Source organism: Phoca vitulina, unplaced genomic scaffold (assembly GCF_004348235.1).
Source record: "Phoca vitulina isolate PV1807 unplaced genomic scaffold, GSC_HSeal_1.0 scaffold2, whole genome shotgun sequence".
Taxonomy (NCBI): Eukaryota; Metazoa; Chordata; class Mammalia; order Carnivora; family Phocidae; genus Phoca; species Phoca vitulina.
The window spans coordinates 10,538,287-10,558,586 of record NW_022589705.1 but is presented as its reverse complement, the minus strand read 5'-3'; the positions used below and the strand labels follow the sequence as shown (position 1 = coordinate 10,558,586).

At 58.6% G+C, this 20,300-nt stretch overlaps 2 protein-coding genes across 4 annotated transcripts; one reads left to right on the top strand and one right to left on the bottom strand.

Moving 5' to 3' along the window:
- The first annotated feature begins 1,016 nt into the window (after window positions 1-1,016).
- Window positions 1,017-18,547, top strand: CSF1 (colony stimulating factor 1). Of its 3 annotated transcripts, none has more exons than XM_032421924.1 (9): window positions 1,017-1,337; window positions 4,592-4,714; window positions 5,930-5,992; window positions 7,611-7,781; window positions 11,270-11,417; window positions 12,586-13,604; window positions 14,188-14,240; window positions 14,590-14,648; window positions 18,317-18,547. In XM_032421924.1, exons 1-8 carry the CDS (start codon window positions 1,299-1,301, stop codon window positions 14,633-14,635), a joined length of 1,662 nt encoding a protein of 553 aa, XP_032277815.1. In that variant the 5' UTR covers window positions 1,017-1,298; the 3' UTR covers window positions 14,636-14,648; window positions 18,317-18,547. The 3 variants fall into 3 exon arrangements, with proteins under 3 accessions (XP_032277815.1, XP_032277829.1, XP_032277824.1); XM_032421938.1 differs by having other exon boundaries at window positions 1,022-1,337; window positions 13,474-13,604; window positions 18,317-18,400; XM_032421933.1 differs by lacking the exon at window positions 1,017-1,337 and adding an exon at window positions 3,819-4,274.
- On the bottom strand, window positions 18,461-19,435 carry LOC116643155. Its single transcript, XM_032421946.1, has one exon. The coding sequence runs from the start codon at window positions 19,412-19,414 to the stop codon at window positions 18,482-18,484; it is 933 nt and encodes a 310-aa protein (XP_032277837.1). The 5' UTR covers window positions 19,415-19,435; the 3' UTR covers window positions 18,461-18,481.
- Between the last annotated feature and the right edge of the window lie 865 nt (window positions 19,436-20,300).

The window sequence follows — 20,300 nt, the reverse complement described above, 5'->3', positions numbered from 1 at the left end:
AGGAACATTCCAAGCAGAAGGACCAGTGTGAGCAAGGGCATGAGGATGTAAAATTATTGCTTGGGGTTGGAGCAAGCGACAAAAGATGCCCCTTTGGGACCAGGCCACATATCCCGTATTTCCCAGGGGGTGAGGGTAGGTGGCCTCCTAGAGGGACTGAAACATTGAATCATAATGAATTCAAAAAAGAAAGAAAGCCTGAGGCTGGCATTATAATTGATAGGCTCATCCTGTTAGGCTTCATTTAGATTCGCTCTCATGGAGAGACAAAGTGTGATTCAGCATCTCTGGAAATGCATTTCCAAAAGCATCAATGGAAATCTAGGGCCCAGGTGCCAATCACCCTAGATTTGGGAGGTCAGGCAGGAGCGCTCGGGTTATCAGCCAGCATTTACATCACCCGCAGTTCAAGTGCCCAGAGTGTCTCCCGGCACAGAGCAGAGCGTCCCGGCTCTGTGCCACGGCACACAGTCCCTCCGCTCCGGGCCAGGTAGCTGGCCTCCCCGCCTGTACCCTGCCCCCGGACTGAGAGAGCCGAGGCTGGGCGGGCCGCCTGGGAAGAAGGGGGCTGCCGCAAACCGCCGACTCCAGCGCCACCAGGTGCTGCAGCGCGCGCCGCCCGGGGAGGCCCCCGGCTCCACTGTTTGCCCCTGCTCTCAGCCCATTTCCTGCTCAGATTTGGGAATTTTCAGGCCTGGAGGGAAAGTCCCTCGAAAGGAATATTAGAAAGAGAGAGAGAGCGAGCGAGAGCACCGGATCTGCCTGGAGAGCGCGGAAGGAAAGAAAAGGAAAGGCTCGGTGCGAAGCGGGAGCGCGGAAGGGCGGGAGGCGGTGCAGCCCGCGTTACTCCGCTGCGGGCTCCGGAGCTGAGCACAGAAAGCAGGGCGCCCGGGAGGACTACGGGGAAGACCAGCCCCGGGGCGGGGGAGGGGAGGCGGATCGGTGGGGCTCTGGAGTGTGTCTGTGTCTGGGTTCTGTGGCAGTGCGCGCGCGCGGGTGCGTGTGTGTGTGTGTGTGTGTGTGTGTGTATGTGCGTCTGTGTGTTTGGCGCCTGTCCAAGGTGATTTCCCATAAACCACATGCCCCACAAGTCCGCTTAAAAGGCTGTGCCGAGGAGCTGGCCAGTGGAGCCCGACTGGTGGAAAGTGAAAGTTGCCTGGGTGCTCTCGGCGCCGCCGCCCGCTCTCCGCACCCCCGGGACGGCAGCGCGGCCCTCGGCCGGGGCGCGGGCTCTGCGGCGGCCAGCGAGCGAGCGAGCGAGGGCGGCCGACGCGCCCGGCCGGGACCCAGCTGCCCGTATGACCTCGCGGGGCGCCGCCGGGCGCTGCCCTCCCACGGTAAGCGGCGGCCGCGGGGCGGCGGGGGGCCGGCAGGGCTGCGGCGGGAGCAGGCGCCGCGGCGCGGCTCCTCGGAACCGACTGCCCGGGCGCGCCGGCCGGCGACGCTCCCCCGCGGAGACCGCGGGCTCCGGTGTCCTTCCCATCTTTGCACGCCGGCTGCCCGAGGTCCCGGGCGCGCCCCGGCTGAGCCCGGTGGCGCCCTGCAGCTGCTCCCGGGGCTGCGGTACTTTCCTGGAAAGGGGAGGCTGCTCACCCCCATTGCGCGGAGGCGCACACTGAGCCGCCCGCTGGCGGGAGAGAGGGGTTCGCAGCCCTGGGCAGAGGCTCTGTACCAGCTCCGTGTGAGCCCCTGCCTCTCTCCTCTGCCCCGACTCCGCCAAGAGCCAGGCGCAGTGGCTGTGCGCTGAGTGTGGCGCCTTCCCCGTGGGCCACACACGTGCTTCCAGGCCCTGCTGGGGAGTGGACGCTTCTGGGTGGGGGAAGTTCAGGGGTCATCCAGCTTACAGAATGCCAGGGCCTGTGCCCAGGAACCTGCTGGCAGAAGGAAGGAGTCAGGCAAGCCTCTACTTGTTCCAGCGGCCGGCCTGAGCTACTGGGGGCTTGGGTGGCTGGATCGAGGCTGTTTTGCAGGGGACGGGACTCCAGAGCTGCCTGGGACTAGTTCTGAATCTTTTTATTGCAAAATCTGGTTCAGTCAGCTGGGGAGATCCTGGGCTTAGCAGCGGCAGAGGAAGGTGGAAGGAGGGTTTGGTGGTGCAGAACCCTAGGTGCGCCAGGGGCTGCTCAGGCCTGCATGGGGGGGGGGGGTCTGGACCCAACAGCCAGCACTAGCTGGGGCAGCTCCTAGAAAGCGCAGGGCGGCCCTGTCAATGAATAGTAGGGTGGTCTCCCAGTAGGTTTACTTCCGAGGAGCCCTAGAGGAGAATGGGAGGAGAAACCTGGCTGGGAGAGAAGCAGACAGATATTTGGAGGGGCATGAAGGGGATTGCAGGTGGGGTTGAGAAGGAAGGGGAAGAGCAGATGGATCCACGGGGGGGGGGGGGGGGGGGGGGGGCACGACGGGGGGGGGGGGGGGGGGGGGGGGGGCGGGAGGGGGGGGGGGGGGGCGGGGCTGGGAGGGGAAATGGTGGAGGGTGAGCTGATAGGCAACAAGACAAAGATAAGGGTTGGAGGGATACCATGAAGAAAGCAAAGGTGGAGAGAGCAGGGGGCTGGTTTAGACAGGAGCAGCGGGAGGTCGGGTCCCACTGGTCCCGCCGAGGCCGCTCCAGGGCCCTTGTTGATGAGGAGGAAGGGACAGGTGAGGCTGGACGGTGGGACTGAGGGATGTCTGTGGGCCTGCCGCAGAGGGGCCTTCGTGGCTGTCCCAGAGGCTGAGGCCGGGTGGGTGGGAGGAAGAATGGAGGGGAAGAAGAGCCAGCCCAGCCACATGCGAGCTGAACCAGAGTGTTAACCCTTGGGTGCCCACCCAGTTCCTTCTCTGAGGCAAAACTGGGACCCCAGGGGCAGGGGTGGGGATCCACCTTCAAAGTCAGCTTCCCACGTGGTGGCCACACTTTCTCCACACCAGTGCCTGAAATAGCTCTGAAAGCCAGGCAGCCCTTGGGGTGAAGCTGTCCTCAGACATCAATATCCTGAAGAGCCTGGGGCAAGGTTGTCTTCTTGAGTATCCCTTTTTGCAGGGCTCTTTCCTCCATACTGTCCAAAACCGGGGGCTCAGAGCCTCAGGGGCAGCCGGCCTGGGACAGAGACACACCTTCTGCCTGGCCCCGTTTCCAATGGGTCCTGAAACTGAAGGTTCGGGAGGACCTGGGCAGCCGTTCCTACCCAGGGCTACCTCTTCAACTGCCCAGCAGAGTCCGAAGTCCCCCCATGCGTGTCCTCCCTCTTTTCCACTCTCCCTCCCCCGGATCAGGCCAGGACCCTCACCAGATCTCCTTACTGAATGGCATTGGGCCACCCCGTGCCTCCTCCCTCCAGGCCTCCCCTTCCCTCTCTCTGCCATCAACTTCTCCCCATTTATCAAGGCCTCACGGAGGCCTCTTCTCCTTGTGCCCTCCCTGGTAGTACAGCCAGGGACTCTCCTCCCTGGTAGGAGCTAACAGACATTGGGGCTTGTAGTTATATGTAAATGAGCATGTTGTCATAGGCTGTAGGCTGTTTCATAGCCTCCTTGTTTTTCCAATGTGCTGTTTATTTGCAGTATTTGTCTCATCATCTGGATTACTGAGGCAGAGCCCAGAGCCCAGGAAAGGACCAGCTCTCACCCCACCCTGACAGCATTCCCTGAATCTGGGGACATCAGCTGCCAGGAGGCAACCTTGAGCTGGAGGAAAGAAGGCTCAAGAGTCCCTCTGCCCCTGGCTGGAGAAGGGGAGACCTGGGTCAGGGAGAGGGTTGAGGGGACCTCGGTGAAGAGGAGGGGGAGAGGAAAGAAGGGGAATGATGGGGTGTCAGGGGCCAGTCGCATCGCTCTGAGGATGAACAGCTCCCAGGCCAGGTGGGAGCTGAAGGAGGGAGAGATCTCAGAAAACTTCCCAGTCATGATAAGACCTGGCTGGCTGGATGCAGAGCCTGATGGGGCTCCGATAGGCTGGGATGGCCTAGAGCTGACACTCCCGCCTCTGATTAAGCCATTGGGCTCCTTTTGACACACACACCCAGAGCTCCAAAAGATCTCCAGCATGGGATAAGTTCCCAGTGAAACTGAGTTTGGGGGCTTGGTTTTTCCAGTAGCAGAGCCAGACCTGTGTGGAATCAGGTGGGAGGAAGGGCTGGGCCCAGGGAAAATATCTCTGGCTTGGAGTCTGGAAGTGGGTGCATGAACATGAACTTGAGAGGAGCGGGCAGCACACAAGATGTCTGGCTCGTGTTTGATGTTGCAGGGGCACAACAATGAGCAGATGCAAGTCCTGCATTCAAGGAGTTTCCTGTGTAAGTGAAATTGAGACTGGTAGGAACACTTCCCAGGTCCTCATGAAAAGTTCAGAGCGTAGTCGGGCTTGGCCTCGTTAATCTGGGAAGGCTTCTTGGAGGAGATGACATGTGGGTAGTTATCAAGGGAGAGGAAGACTGTGCATGCCAGTTAGGAAATCCTGAGAAAGCTGGATTTGGGGAACGCTGCATCCCACGGCAAGGGGCAGGGCCTGGAGCACTGTAGGTATGAGGTTGTTGTTTCTCCCCTCCTGGCAGGGCGTGGGGCTTCCTAGGGAGACGGAGAGCTGGCAGTAATGACGCCCTCTCTGTCACAGACATGGCTGCAGCCCCTGCTACTGCTGGTCTGGCTCCTGGCGAGCGGGAGTATTACCGGGGAAGTGTCAGAACACTGTAGCCACATGATCGGGAACGGACACCTGCAGTTCCTCCAGCAGCTGGTGAGTGTGCGGCCGTGCCTATCTACCTTCTCCCCACTGGGGAAACTGAGGCAGGAGCCAGGGAACAGGGTCAAAGGCAAGGGCTGCGGGCAGAGAAATACGGCTGTGCAGGCCATGATTCATGGCTCCACTGATGCTCTCCTCCTTGACCTTCTCGGGCTCAGGACCTCTGACCCACACCCGACCCCGAAGCCCTCTGGGACTCCGCCGCAGCCAGTGCACAGGGAGGGCTTCCAGCAGGTTGCCTGGGTTAATGGTTGCTTGGAAGGTCAACCGTGGACTCGGAGGAGGCTGGTGAGGCCTGCTCTCCCTCAGTGAGATGCTGCCTCCAGGGAGCCAGCCCAGCCTGCCTACTGTGTCCAGATGTTGCCTCTAACTCCTGGGGCACCAGGGCCACCGCCAGATCTGGATGGGAGGCTCCTGCCTCACTCCCAGCCCTCCACCCTCCCTTTCCTGGCTCTTGCCTGAGCCCTGGGGCTGGGAAGGACTGCTCACCAAGGCCGCCATGAAGGAACCCGTGCCTTATTCTAATTGGGCTGCCAGAGAGGTCAACAATTCCAAATGTGGTTCTGCCAGGCAGAATCAGGTTACCATCGTGGCCGCGGTCCTGCTCAGAAGAGAATTTACCATCCCTCTGGCCAGCCAGGCAGGGTGGAGCACCACTGGCTAAGGCCGGCTCCAGGGCCCTGAGCTTGGGGCCTGTAGGCTGGGCCTGCTGCCTCTCTTACCTCTACTCTTGCATGTAGCTGCTGCAGCTGTCCCAGCTAGACCAAGAGCCCCAGCATTCTCCGAGGCTTAGAATGCTCTGGGGGCCAGGGAGGGCTTTAAGGACATCTAGCCCCAGCCCCTATAGATCCTGAATCCCCAGAGCTTGTCTAGCTTATGCTTGAATTCCTGCCACGATAGGGAGCTCACTACTTGTCATGGAAGATTATGCCCTGTATCCTCTTAGAGAGTTCTTCCTTATAACTAACGGCTCTTTGTCAGATTTCATGGAGTGGGAGGCGGAAGGAGGAGACTTCTTGTTCTTCTACAGCCCACCCTGGGCATGTGGGAGGCACAAGTCTTTCCCTTGGCTCTGTCTTTCCTGGTATGGTTGGTGGGGAGGTAGAGGAGGATCAAACCTGATCCACCCAGAAACTCTAGTCTTCATTCTTAGGTGGGCTCAGCTGAGCTGCAGACACCCGGCTGCCACTGGCCTGCTCTCTCTTACAGATTGATAGTCAGATGGAGACTTCCTGCCAGATTGCCTTTGAGTTTGTAGACCAGGAGCAGTTGGTGAGTTATGGTTATTTCCAAGGCCCATGTGCCGGCCCTCTATGTGCTTCCCAAGGTGGGTATATGTAGGAGCATGAAGGGAGGAGAAATCCTGTAACTGGGCAGGGTGAGGGTGGGAGGATCGCTGGTGCTCAGTCCTGGGGTGCCAGGGTCCAGGGCTGAGCAGGGTCCTCGAGTCCCCTGCTGCTCCCTTCTCCTGCCCCGGCACCTATCAAGGTCTTACTATGCGCCAGGCACTTTCAAATTTCATCCTGAGGGTAGAGCTATGTGATATGCTAATCTTGCTTATGGTCCTCAGGGAGGTTAAGGGAGCATAGCTACTAAGTGGTGGAGGCCTGATTTGAACCCAGGCAGGCTGGCTCTAAGGCCCAGGGCAAACCCGTATGACTTCTGGGTCACATGCTTTGCTGAAGGATGACAGTCCATCCAACAGACAGAGAAGCAGCCAGGGAGTCGGTCCAGCCCTTTCCTTCTTACTCCTATCCCACGCCCAGCCAGCCACCAAGGGCTGCTGGTTCTGCCTCCCAGCAGCTCTGGGTTCTGCCCCAGCCTCTCCCAATCAGTTGCTTGGACAGTTTCAAGAGCCTCCTTAAGAGGCCTCTCTGCTTCTAATGCACCCATCATCCCGCCAGTAGGGGGAGCTCTCGGAACTCCAACCTATTACCTTCATTTCTCTCCCAAACCTGTCAGGGCCCCCCTCACTGCAGGAGAAAGCCCAGGTTGGTCAGCTTGGGGTTTACACGGCACAGTCCTGCCCACCACCACCACCCTCCCACCCGGTTGTCTGCCCCTTCCGGCTTCCCAGCCTTTGCACAAGCTCTTCCTGTGCCTGTGATGCCTTTTCAACTGCCCCCACCCCACCCCTTATTCCACATCTGTTCATCTTTGTGCCTCATACAAAAATCACTGTGATGTGCCCGGAAGTTGCTTCCATCTCTGCGCTTCTACACACCTGACCCATACACACGTCTGTTAGAACTGGAGACCACCTCATGGCCCAAAGAATAGCTTCAGTATTTCACTCACTCACTCACACCTTAACAAGCGTAGCAAGTTTCCTTCACTAGGAAATGATAGGACTGGGTACTAGGAATAGCTAAAGCAGAGTCTCCCTTGAGGCAACTGCCATCTCTCAGGGAGACAAAACACTGAGGTTATTCTTTGGACCCTCGGGTGGTCTTTAGTTCCCCTGTGGCCTGGAGGATTAGAAGGAGCCACGTGGTAAAGGACTTTTTGTGAAAGCAAGCTAAAAGAGAGACAGAGACAGAGACAGAGAGCATTCCCCCAGAACCCACCCTACCCATGAGCCCCCATTCTAATTAAAGCCTCATCTTCCAGAAATCTGAGGATGTCTCTGATCAGAACCCCATGTCTTTCCCTCTACCCCAATTCCCAGCAGTTCCAGATCCCAGAGAGAGAGCATGAAAGAGCAGCTGAGGTCAGCGCCCCCCCTTCTTACTGGAGGGGCACGGCCCTCCCCTCAGGGGCAAGCCCCCTCAGGGGCAGGCGTAGGGCAGGCTGCAGCCCTCCATCTGCCAGGGATGAGGGCACCTGTCACAGAGCCTGGGTTCCCAGACCACCTCAGCCAGACCGTAAACTCCAGGTTCTCATTTTTCAGAAAGATCCCGTGTGTTACCTTAAGAAGGCATTTCTCCTGGTGCAAGACATAATGGAGGACACCATGCGCTTCAAAGACAATACTCCCAACGCCAATGTCATCGTGAAGCTCCAGGAACTGTCTCTGAGGCTTAAGAGCTGTTTCACCAAGGACTATGAAGAGCAGGACAAGGTAGGAGTGTTCTGGAGCTGGGAGCATGGAGTGAGAGCAGAGGGTGTCTTTGGTGGTCCCATGCCTGCCCATATGCACAGAGGTGTGTTCCCGTGCCCCGCCTCCCCGTGTCATTGTCATTGTGCACTCACGCTCTCATTCACAGATTCACCCCACGCACCTCTGCTAAGGACTTGCCAGGCAGGGGACAGTGCTAGGCCTTGACGATGTCATCGTGACCAAGAAGCGCATGGTTCCCACCTTTGTGGGGCTTCTGGTAAGGGGAGGCTGGCCACCATTAAACAAAGAATGACACAAATAAATAGCATTACGGAGCGTGAGGACTATTCGTTCATTCAACAAGTAGTTCCTGAGTGCCTATTGGGAGCCAGGTACTGGTCTGGGCGCCAGGAAACAGCTGGGATCCAACCAGACAAAAACCTTCACAGGCAAGGCTCTTACGTTTTGGGGGAGGGGGTGAGACAGTTAACAAAACATATGAGTAAAATATGGGCAAATGTAGGGTGGCAATGACCAGGCAAGGGAAGACCTGAAGGAGGTGAGGGAGGGAGCCGTGAAGGGGGGCTCCCTGGGGCTCTGAGAGACAAAGGGCACTCTCACTTAAAAAGGGGGGGTAGGGAAGAAGGGAAGGAGAAGGCTCCTGAGTAAGAGAATATTCATTTGAGGTCCAAAGAGGAGTAAGAGTTAGGAAGCAGTGAGGCTGGTCAGAGAATTCCAGAACAGGGAAGGCTACACACAAAGCCCTGAGGTGGGCTGTGTGCACATTCAGGAGCCCAAAAGGTGGTCACCAGGGCCAAGGCGTGGAAGAGACAGAGAGAGGGGAGGAAGCAGGACCCAGGGGGGCCCGTGGGGGGCCTTAAAGACGTGGGATGTTGTCTGAAGTGTGAGGGACGCCCTGGTGAACAGGCGAGTGACCCAGTCGGACTTAACTGTGAGGCGGATTTGGTAGCCCTGCGGAGAGTGGACTGCAGGGGGCAGGAATGGAGGTTGGGAGGCCAGCAGGGGGCGCAAGTTGGGGCCAGAGTTACTAGAGGCTTGGACTAGGGTGCTGCGAGTGGACCAAGTGGCTCTGCTCCCAGGACCAGTTTGGAGGAAGGACCCACAGGATTTGGTGGGGCCGTGGGGGTGAGCAGCCGAGGGAAGGGAGGTCTCCAGGATGCTTTTGTCTGGAGCACATAGGAGATCCCATGAGCTGCCGAACTTCTGAAATGGGCAAGATCAGCAGGCAGAGCAGGCTCGGGGGAAGAGCAGGAGCTCAGTTTGGGGTACATGAACCCCATGTTGTGAAAAATCCGAGCGGAAATGCAGAGCAAACAGCTGGACACACAGGTCTTGAGTTGGGCCGGCGAGACGCGCACGTAAGAGGAAGCAGCAAGGATGTCCCGTGTGAAGGCAGGGCATGGTAGGACCCCAGCCCTCGGGGGCCCCGGGACCCCAGCCCTCGGAAGCCAGTCAGACACAGGGACCTGATGAGGACACTGGGAAGGAGCAGCCTGAGGGGCAGGAGGAAAACGAGGGGACTGATTTCGCTGGGCCCATGGAGAAGAGTGTCTCAAGATGGAAAGAGTAGTCACCTTTATCAACCGGGGTTGAGGTCTTCCCTTGCCTGGTCATTGCCACCCTACATTCGCCCATATTTTACTCATATGTTTTGTTAACTGTCTCACCCCCTCCCCCAAAACGTAAGCAAGACGAGGGTGGAAGAGTGTCCGATGGGCCTGGCAGCACGCAGCTGCTGCCCGAGGTGCGTGCTGATGGGGGTGAACGGAGAAGTGGAGCTCGGCTCCACAAGGGCCCAGAAAAAGGGAAAGGTCGCCAGAGGGAGTGTGGGATTGCGGGAGGAACCATTTTTACCGAGGGGTATTAAAGCTGAGGTGTTCCACTGTTCAGGTTCACACGTATCCCTTGGGGAGCTTGTTTAAATTCCAGATTCCCAGGATACACCCCGAGAAAGTCTGATTCGCTGGGTCTGTGGGTGGGCCTGGGAATCTGCATTTTCACCAGCCTAGCTCCAGCGTGGAAGCAGCAGGGTGGACTCGAGGAGGGAGGGAGCCTCGAGGCTAGAGGAGCCGGTCTGCTGAGGGGTTCAGAGCCCCTGAGGAGAGAAGGCGCCGCCTCTGTGTCCGAGGTGGGCAGTGGGACCTTCTGTCTGCTGGTTGCGGTCTTCTCTTTGAAGTGTGAGGTGAGGCACGAAGGAGACGGAGGTTTATGAAGAAAGGCAAGAGAGCGCCAGCGTCCCTCTTTCTGACAACAGCCCTGGTGGGGAGGCTGGAAGGGATGGTGGTTCTGACTTTACAGAAGAGGAAAGGAACCCAAAGTGGGTGGTCCACTTGGCCAGTGTCACCTAGCTGGTGAGTGGTGCAGCTGAGCGCAGGTCTTCTCACGCCTACGTTCGTTCATTCATCCATCGGGTCAACGTTTCTCCAGGGCCTACTCTGCACAGGCAGTGGGCATTCAGAGATGGGTTCGAGGACCTCACAGCCTAGTAAAGCTTACAGTCCTTCCCTATGCAGCCCAGTGTCAGGAAAAGCTCGGTATTTGGAAGTCATCAGCAAGTAGGCCACCAGGAGTGTGTGAAGCTTCTCAGAGCTCCAGTGAGTGTGGGGAGCCTGGGTCCTACGAGCAGAAGAGAAAAGAACAGCTCAACAGGCAGGCCTGGGGGTAGCTTCAGCTCTCCTTCCAAGGCCTACCAATGCCAGAGAAGGACCCAAGGCCCCGTGGCCTGCTCCCCACCACCGCAGGATGATCCTTCTAAGACTTGAGTCTTATCGTGCCACCACCCACCTCCCTAACAACCCCTCAGATGTTTTGTCTTTGCTCTGTGGATCAAGTTAACAGTTTTCGACACGGCCTACAAGGGCCTGCAGGACCTGGCCCTTGCTGACCTCTCTCAGTTGCCTCTCTTGTCACCTTCTTCCTAGATGGCACTACTGTCGCCTCTCTAGCTGTCTTTCAGTCTTTTGACATTTCAGGCTCTTTCCTGCCTCAGAACCTTTGCACAGTCTGTTCCCACCACCCAGACAGCTCTCTCCAACCCCACCTCCTTTCCTGGTTGACTCTTGCTCATCTTTCCATTGGTTCCATGGGGAAATTCCCCATGAGCCCTCATTTAGTTCCCCGTTGTTATACGTTCTCAGATCATTCCGCACTTCTCCATGTGACTCACTGCGCTCGTAACAGCGTGTTTAAGGCCAATGCCTTGCCGGACTCAGTGTCCAGCTCGGCCAGCGACCATGTCTCTGGTGTTCGTTGCGTGATTCCCAGGTAATTGCCTGGCACACAGATATGTGTTAAATAGATCTGCAAATAAACGGCGTATCTCAAGATCTCAGGACTGATTCCACCACAGACCAGGGGAGAGGGGAGGGAGAAAATGAAAGAGAAAAAGAAGACGGATGTGAGAAAGGCCAAGGGAGTTTGGCAAACAAGCTAGAGACATGGACCAATGCTCCTCCTCACCAAGGGGGGCCCCCCTGCTCTCTTTCCAGGCCTGTGTCCGAACTTTCTATGAGACACCCCTGCAGTTGCTGGAAAAGATCAAGAATGTCTTTAATGAAACAAAGAATCTCCTGAAAAAGGACTGGAACGTTTTCAGCAAGAACTGCAACAACAGCTTTGCTAAGTGCTCCAGCCAAGGTAAGCACCGAAAGGGCCAGCGAGTGCAGGACAAGGGGAGGGTGTAGGGAAGAGAGCAGGGATTGGGAGGTGAGACGTGGGGCCAGAGGGAGGCCGGAGGGACCCTGGGGAGGCAGCCTGGCTGCTACTCGTGCTCCTGTGTGTGCAGATGTGCTTTTCTCGTGTACATATGTGGCTTCATGTACCTCTGGGCGGTCCTGGGCACATGTCTTTTCTGACATGTGTGTGCATGCACACCAAATATGTCTGCATGTGGAGGCATCAAGAAGGCTCCTGCTGGTGGCTGTGAGATTAGGGAAGGGGAAAGGGGCCCCTCTCGGGGAGCCCTGTAGGCATGGAGGCTTTCCCCACCGGCTCTGCAGGCTGGCTGAACGTTCAGGGGCTTCCATGGAGAGAGCGAGGCTCCATCTGGGAGCCAGGGCCCTTGCGCCAGGAGCCCTGCTGTGAACCACCAGGATACCCTGGCTCCAGAAGTCCCCAGGATGCCTTAAGTGTCCCCTCAAGGGAAAAGGCTGGATTTGAAGTCTGAGCATCGTTCAAAAGCTTCCCGTGCAGGCCCAGCCGCACACATGCGTGCCCTGCGTGTCCTCGTCTCCGCGTCCCATGCCACGTGTGCCCTCCTACATTCAACCTTGCTCCCCGAGGCAGGGGCTGAGGCCCTGCGACCTGCCAATGGCCCAGTCCAGTCTCGTTGCTTCAGTCCCAAGGCCTCAAGTCTTGGCCACGTTCCAGCCCCAGCTTGTCCCTGCCCGTGGTTGTGGCTGTGTGGCCCCTGGCTATGCATGAAACCACCTCGCTGCTTTCCAACCGACACTGTCTATGGGACTTGAGGGTGACTTGTGTTAGTCCGGGAGGCCACCGCTCCACCTCCTGGCTAGCTGCTGCTCAACCCCGGCTTGGCACCTTGCCAGCTGGAACTCCAGGAAAGTCTGTCCCCTGGTCTTCCCTGCCCCCGGCCCCCGGCCTGTGCCTCTAAACCCCACTCTTTGCTCTCTGCCTGGCTCCGATCCTGTCCTCTCCTCAGCCCCAGCGCTGAATTAGGGGGTGAGGGACCCCCGGACCCATATCCCTCTCTCCACCCCTCCCTCCCCCGGGAAAGCTGTGCCGGAGGCTGGTGACTCTATCTCCTCCCCGTCTTTCTCTCTCCCTCTCTCTGTGGTTCTTTCAGATGTGGTGACCAAGCCTGATTGCAACTGCCTGTACCCCAAAGCCACCCCTAGCAGTGACCTGGCCTCTGTCTCCCCTCAGCAGCCCCCTGCCCCCTCCATGGCCCCTATGGCCGGCTTGACCTGGGCTGACTCTGAGGGGACAGAGGGCAGCTCCCTCTTGCCCAGTGAGCAGCCCCCCCGCCCCGTGGACCTGGACCCGGGAAGTGCCAAGCAGCGACCACCCAGGAGCACCTGCCCAAGCTTTGAATCTCCGGAGCCCCCGGGTGTGGAGGCCGGCCCCGGCGGAGATTCACGTCAGCCCCGGCCCTCTGTCGGGGGCCCCGTCCCTGGGATGGAGGACGTTCTTGACTCTGCGTTGGGCACCAACTGGACCTTAGAAGAGGCCTCCGGAGAGGCTAGTGAGGGTCCCATACCCCAAGGGGCAGAGCTGGGAGGAGGCAGAGTCCAGGCCGAGACGACCGCCAGGCCCAGTGACCGCCTGTCAGCACCTTCTCCACTGCCCTACTCAGCCAGCGGCCAGCAGCCGGACGACACGCCTGGCGCAGCCCTGCCCACGGTGGGCCCTGCGCGACCCGCTGGCCAGGCCCAGAGTCACACCCTTGAGAAGACAGACCGTCCATCTGCCCCGCCCAGAGACCACCAGGAGCCGAGCTCTGCCAGGACCCCGGCGCGGCCCCCGCGAGGCCTCAGCAGTCCCTCGGCCCTCTCTGCACAGCCAAGGCTTCCCAGAAGGCACTCGTGGGGCTATGTGCTGCCCCTCGGGGAGTTGGAGGGCAGAAGGAGCACCAGGGATCGAAGGAGCCCCACAGAGCTGGAAGGAAGACGAGCAAGTGAGGGGGCGGCTGGGGCCCCGGCCCCTTTTAACTCCGTTCCTTTGACTGACACAGGCCATGAGAGGCAGCAGGAGGGACCCCCTGACCCTCAGCTCCCCGGGTTTACCTTCCGCCTGCTGGTGCCCGGCATCATCCTGGTCCTGCTGGCCGTCGGTGGTCTCCTGTTCTACAGGCGGAGACGGCGGGTAAGGAGAGCCCCCGAGAGAAGGAGGGCAGCCCATGGGGCCAGGGGCACAGCCTGGGTGCAGGAGCGGGTCAAGCAGGTCGGAGGATTATTGGGCACTGCCTGGGTTCTTCCGATGCCAAGGCGGGGGCCCAACTGAACACAGAAGATAGGAGGTTGAAAGGGAGGGTTTCTTCAAAAAGGGGGGAGACCCAGGCTTATAGGGTGAACGGGAAGGGAGCGGGAGAGAATATTCTTGGGCTGAGAGTGGGAAGAGAACCCACAGGTGAGGGGAGCTGGCCGAGGAGAGTGCTGCTGTGTCGGATGTCAGGGCAGGGCATTCACTGGGAGTTCTGCGGAGCCTGGGCCCATAGGGGTCAGCCTGCATGGGGACTGCATGGGGAGAGGAGAGGGGGCGTCCCCAGCAGGGAGGCCTCAGGGTGCTCTCCTGGCCCAGCGGCTCATCCCCACGTCTGGGTGGCTGGGGGAGACTTTGATAACTCTCTCATCTACTCCCCTGGCCAGCCCTGCCTGGGGGTGAGGCCACAGTCCCCACACCGTTCCCTAGCTCCTCAGTGAACCTGCTCTTTACTGTCTGTCCCCAGAGCCATCGAGAGCCTCAGACAGTGGATTCTCCCATGGAGCAACCAGAGGGCAGGTGAGAGTTTCCAGGGGGTGGGGATGCTCTGGACGGCATGGGGGGCGGGGGCGGATATGGCTGTCTTGGCGTCTGTCTCCCTTCTGGATCTGGGGGAGATTTTCTTTCATTTGCTCTGAGGAAGTGGAGCTCAGAACAGGATGGGAGGCGGAGAGGAGAAAGGGCGTTTCTTCTTTCCTAGATATCTGGGATTTTTCCTGATTTCTTCCTAGGGTTAGGCAGTTCTGGGTCTTCTGAATCTGAGAGGGCTGGAGCACATGCATGGGAGGGTTGGGGGACAAACTTAAGGGGTTCCCTCACTGCTCAGCCTCTGCTGCAGTCTTACGCCAGCCCTATGCTCTGCCTGCAGCCCGCTGACCCGGGATGAGGACAGACAGGTGGAACTGCCAGTGTAGAGGGGCTTCTAAGGTAAGACTCTGATTTGGATCTCTCTCCGCCCCTTCAAATGAGCTACCCGCTTTTCTAACCACGTGACCTTGGTGATACTACCAACTCCCCGGAGGCCGGCCCACACTTGACTTCCTCCCCTCCTACTCCCTTTTCCATCCATCACCAGATCCTGCCTACTGTCTCCTTTCGGGATCCTCAGGTCTCCCCCCCCCCCGTTTCCCCCTCCCCCACCCCCCCGCCGCCTCAGTCTGAGGCCAGGCACTATTACCCATGCATCGGGTTATTATTTCTGTATTTGGTTTCTAGTCTTGCTGCCACCTTCCATTCCAGAGCAACCAAAATCTTGCGTAGTCTTCACCCTCCTGGGGAATTTGCATCACCAACCACTCCAAGCCCAAACCTTTCTCAGCTGGGCTCCCAGTCTCCTCCAGCAGCTGGCCCTAACACCCACCTCTTGCCAGCAGTCTGCACCCAATCTGACCCTTCTCCCCAGCCAAGATCATTTCTACGTCCCTGGTTTTAGATCCATGGATCCATAGAACCTTAGTCTTGGAAAGGCTCTTGGAGGTCCTTTGGCCAGCGTCCCACTCTATAGGGGTCTCCCCTTTCTGCATTCCCGACAGGGCATCAGCCAGCTGCTGAGCCCGTACTCCCAGTCCCAGGCAAGCTCCCTGTCATCTCTCAGGAGCGCTGTGAGGAGGTCCTTCCTCCAGGGAGCTTCCCTGCCCCCTCCCCGATGATCCTCCCTCCTTTTCTCATGAGAGCCCTCCAGTGTCTCAAGTCAGTTATCCATATCCCCTTTAAGAATTCTCTAAACTAAGTGTGGCCAAGTCCTTCAAACAGTCCTTATATGGTATGGTTTTCAGACCCCTCACCATCCTGGTCGCCCTCCTTTGGACACACTCATTTGTCAATGTCCCTCTGAAAATGGGGCACGCAGCCTTGGACACAGTGCTCCAGATGTTGTCTACCAGGTCAGAGTACAGTGGGACTGTTACCTTCCTTTATCTGGACCATATTCTTCTACTTGTGCAGATCCAGATTGCATTAGTGGGGTTTTTGTTTCTTTGTTTGTTTTTTTAACAGCTGCATCATACTGTCATACGTCGAGCTTGTGGTCTATTAAAACCCCGAATTCCATTTCCCATAAACCTCTGTCAAGCCAGGCCTTCTCTCCCCTACGTGGACAACTTCGTTTTTTAACCTGGGTGCAGGAGTTTATATGTGTCCTTGTTAAAACCACCTTGTTGGTTTCTGTCCATCCCCTGAGCCAGTGGAAATTGTTTTAAATCCTCATTCTGTCTTCCTAGCCCTCCCAAGTGTGTTCCCTGCACGTTGAGGAGTGCCTTCTATTGTTCTCACCCACGTTGTTGATAAAGATGTAACTCTTATCGTTCCTCAGCCCTGGCTCCCCGATTCCAGGCAGCCCCCCCCACCTCTGGTTCTTCCAGATTGATTCCACCACCCCCTGCTTGCTCTTCAGTTCCTACCCCTCAGCCCTTTTGTATTTGGTTAATACTATATCATTTGCACTTATTTGGATGTTGTTTTTATCCATTTTCAAACCTTCTTCTATGTGTATATGTACATTCCACATCCCTAAGAAGGCTGTAAGCCCCTTGAGGGCAGGGACTGTGTCTTCCACTTTTTTGGGCATTTTTTTTCTATCCCATGTTCTCATACAGAGAGGGCTTCTCCATACTTGCCAAAAACTCAGTAAATGTGGCCTGATTGGCTTAAGAGTTGACTGACCACCTGAGCCTGGCCGGCCGTCTCTAACCGACCAGCTTTCTGGGTGACCCCATTAGCCAGCTAACTAGTCGACTCTGACTGACTGGCTGACCAGCTGGCTAGGTGACTCTGACTGACCAACCGACTAGCTGGTAACTGCTTAACTGGCTGTTTGATTGGTGGTGAGCTGACTGGCTAACTGACTAGCTAGTTATCTAATGGCCTGACTTGCTGACTGGCTGGCTGGCCGACTAGCTGCGGTAACCCATTCGAGCTTCCAGTCACACCCCGTGCCAAAAGCAAGTGAGCGCCTTAGGACCTTCCCACGTGTACAGTGACAGGTCTGGGCCACTCCTTGACAGAAAGGGGACCTAACAAGTGCTCAGAATCAGGGGAGCCTATTTAGAAAAGAGCATGAAGCAACATACCTGGAACCCTGGGTTCCCCATTGTTGGTGGGGTGGGCTAAGATGGGTGAGCGGATCAGATGGGACACAGGCAGGGCTGTGAGGGTGACCCAGACCCCCTCAGGACTGGTAAAGCAGAGGAGGGACTGAGGTCCCTGGGTCCTTCGTGGCTCAGGGCTGCACCACCCTCTGACTGGTTGCCGACCTTCCCCCCTTGGTCTTGGCCCTCTGCCCCATCTCCTCTCCGCTCCTCCTCTGCTTTCCCTGCCTGCCTGTTCTCAGGTCCTGACAACCTTTCCTCTTCCTCCCCTCAAGATTTCACTTAGAGAGGGAACCCAGGGCAGGGGTCACAGCCGGACCCTGCTTGGATCAGTAGGTCCAGCCCAGGCCCCAGGAGCCTCAGGAGATTCAGGGCCAGCCCCTAGACTATCTACCACTCTGACAAGAGAGAGGAAAAACACAGAGGCAGAGAGACTGATGGAGGGACTCTCAGAAAGAAAACACAGACCCCAGCCCTCCACTACAAGGAATGAGGACATAGGGGCAGTGGAACTCGCCCACTTGGTCCTTCTTCCCTCCTGGCCCCAGCAGGGCCTGTGGCCCAGCTGTACCCAGCATGGCTCATGTCCAGTTTATGGTTCTCCCTTCTTCCCTCTCCAGAGCATGGGAATGGGCTGGGAGCCAGAAGCTGTGGTCCCATCTGCCCTCCTCGTCCGTCATGGCCTTTGCCAGTAGGGCCTATGGATGGTCAGGGAGGGAAGCTCCACACAGGATCCAAAGTCAAACTGTTGGATGGAGTCCAGGGGATTTCTGCTCTGGGAACAAAGCGTTCCGAGGATGCTGGGCAAAGGACTAGGATGGGGGTGGGGTTGGAGAGAGCAGGGCCCTGACTCCCATGCATGATGCAGGGAGGCAAGTCCCTTGGCCCACCGGGAAGGAGGCTGGGCTGCTTAGCGGTTAGCACGCCAGGTGGCAGGATGGAAGTTTCCTTGTTCCGGAACTGCCTCTGGTTCTTCCTCTTCATTACCTATGACCTGCTGTCCAGAGTATCATGTGTGATGACCCTCTGTGATGAATGGTGTAGGGGTGGGAATAAGAAATTCTTCTTTGCTAGAGTTTGCAGGAATCACCCTTGGCTCATTGGCCCCAGGCCAGTGAGACGTTCTTACCTGAGGAGGGGTCTAAGGACACTCAAGTGCCCCCTTCCCTCCCTGTCAGACTCCGCCACTCGAGCAGTGGCCGACCCCCTCTCCCAGGCCTGCTTAGGCCTCTCCCAGGCCCCTTTACCTCCCCCTGTGGTCCCTAGTTCCCCAGGAGGAGGTAGGAGGTGAGGCCAGTCTGGCCAGAGGCTTGGGCCGCTGCCAGGAAAAGCCGCCTGGTTCCTTGTGGTGTCTGGGGTGGCTGGGAAGGCGAGGGACAGGACGGGAGGAAGTCCTGTGCAGCACCACCACCAGCCCACAGGAACGCTATGCCTCCCCCACCCATGTCCTCAGTGACCCCTCTGTCCACTCCCACTCAGCTGACCGGTCCTTCTTTCTCTTCCCTACAGCTGGGCACACAGGACAGTCTCTCCACAGGAGGAGACGTGATGGGAGCGTCCACCACCACCCCTCCCCAGCCGTTCTCTTGGGAATGTGACCTGCCTACCACAAGGGCTCCTGCCTGCCAGGACTAGAGCAGAGCAGCGAGGCTGGGGTCCCCCTGCCCTTGACCCTCAGACTCTGGACTGACTAGGAGAGGGCTGGAGGATGCCCCACCCCCACCCCACGCTGCTGATATTTATCATGGGCCCTGGAGGCTCCCATCCACTGGAGGAAGGCTGGGAAGCCCGGCTGAGGACCCTCTGCGCCTCAGGGGCTGTGTCCTCCTCCCACTCCCCTCCAAGCCACACCTGGGCCAGGGACCCGGATGCCTGCAGGATGTGGGAGAGCAGGAAGGGCACTGAGGAATGGAAGAGCCCTTGTGCCCAGAGGACCGCCTGGTGCCAAGGGATCCCAACACCGACAAGCAGGGACTTGTGTCTGGAGAGAGAAACATGAGATCGGCAGGGCGGGCCAGCGTCCCGGCTGGATTTCCCGTAAAGGTGTGCAGCCCAGAAGCCGGGAAGAGAAGGTCTCCGGGGCCTGCCAGGTCCCTGCTGACAGCCCGGAGGGGGCCTACACCCTCTCCGCTTGCCCAAGTGCCCTCTGCTGGTGGCCAGGCGGAGAGGGGAGACCAGCCCTGCCCTCGGGACCTGTCTGGCTTGGCTCGGATGCCAAGCGGGAGAGCCAGCTCTGGCGTCTGCCCCACCTTCCCTCCAGCTCTGCCAGCGCTTCTCCGGGAGACCGCGCAGAGGCTCCCCTCCTGAAGGAAGCCATTGCACTGTGAATACTGAACCTGCCTGCTGAACAGCCCGCCACGTCCATCCCCGTGAGCGAACGTCTGTGCACCGTCCCGCCCCTCCAGCCTCTCGCCAGCGCCCTGTGCCGGGGGCCCGAGCTGGCCTTGCCTGTCGACTGAGGGAGCCCCTAAGCCCTGACCTTCTGCTGACCCAGGCTTCGACTCCCCAGGGCGGATGGGGTGGGAGAAGCACCTGGGCCGCCAGCCGGAGCTGGTCTTTAGGCTGCATCGCGTTGTTCGCAGGTTTCTGCATCTTGCACTTTGACATTCCCAAGAGGGAAGTGACTAGCGGGAGGGAGGGCGGGGAGGGTAGAGGCAGACCCAGAGGGAGGCTGCAGGGCGAGCTCCCACTGAAACTGGGTCTTCGCAATTATGGGTAGGCCGCGGCGGGTGGGAGAGGGCGTCTGCACCCCGACCCCGCAGCCTGGTCTCCTTCCCCATACCAGGCCCCGGCCCCCTCACAGCAGCAAGCCTGTGCTAGCCTCACAGCACCCCTCCCAGCTCCCATCCTCTTCCCACCCTTTCTCTTCCCCCGCCTGGGGAGGCAGCGATCCCCCCAGCGCTTGCCCCTCCACTATCTCTCTGACCAGGCCAGCCAGGGTGGGAGAGGGACCAGGCATTCACCTGCAAGTCTGCCTTGAGGGCCTCAGCTTCCTGGGCCAGCCCGTTGCCACTGCTCTGAGAGCTGACAGTAGGCTTCGGGCCGTTGATCGCCCCGCCTTGGTCCCTTTGTGCTGCCGTGCCCCTCCTCTCCTGCTGCCCTGGGCCCCCCACCGAGAGATTCCCCCCTTCCTGGCCGCTGGGCTGGGCCATGAACTTTTCTTCCTGCCCTCAAAAGTGGGGGTCTCCCCCCCCCCCCCCCCCCCCCGCCCCTGCCCTGCCGCTCTCAGCTGAAGGAAAGGCAGCGGGGAATTTGTCCTGTGGGGCTCCTTCTAGTCACAGACTCTATATTTGATGCTAGAAAATATGTATTTAAAAGTGAAAGGGGGGAAAAAATACCCCACAGAAAGAAGGCATTCCTCCCCCACCCCAAACATACAGTATTTTAAAAGTCAAGAAAGCAAATCCAACCCATTGCAGAAGCTCTTTGTGGGCGCTTGGTGACACAGGTGTGGGAGCGCCCGCAGACCTCTGGGAGGCTCCCCTGGCTACCT

Coding starts and splice junctions, on each gene's coding strand:
- CSF1 (XM_032421924.1), top strand. CDS start 1,299: ATGACCTCGCGGGGCGCCGCCGGGCGCTGCCCTCCCACG. Junction 7,782..11,269: donor ACTATGAAGAGCAGGACAAG/GTAGGAGTGTTC, acceptor CTCTCTTTCCAG/GCCTGTGTCCGAACTTTCTA. Junction 13,605..14,187: donor TCTACAGGCGGAGACGGCGG/GTAAGGAGAGCC, acceptor GTCTGTCCCCAG/AGCCATCGAGAGCCTCAGAC.
- LOC116643155 (XM_032421946.1), bottom strand. CDS start 19,414: ATGTCAAAGTGCAAGATGCAGAAACCTGCGAACAACGCGATGCAGCCT.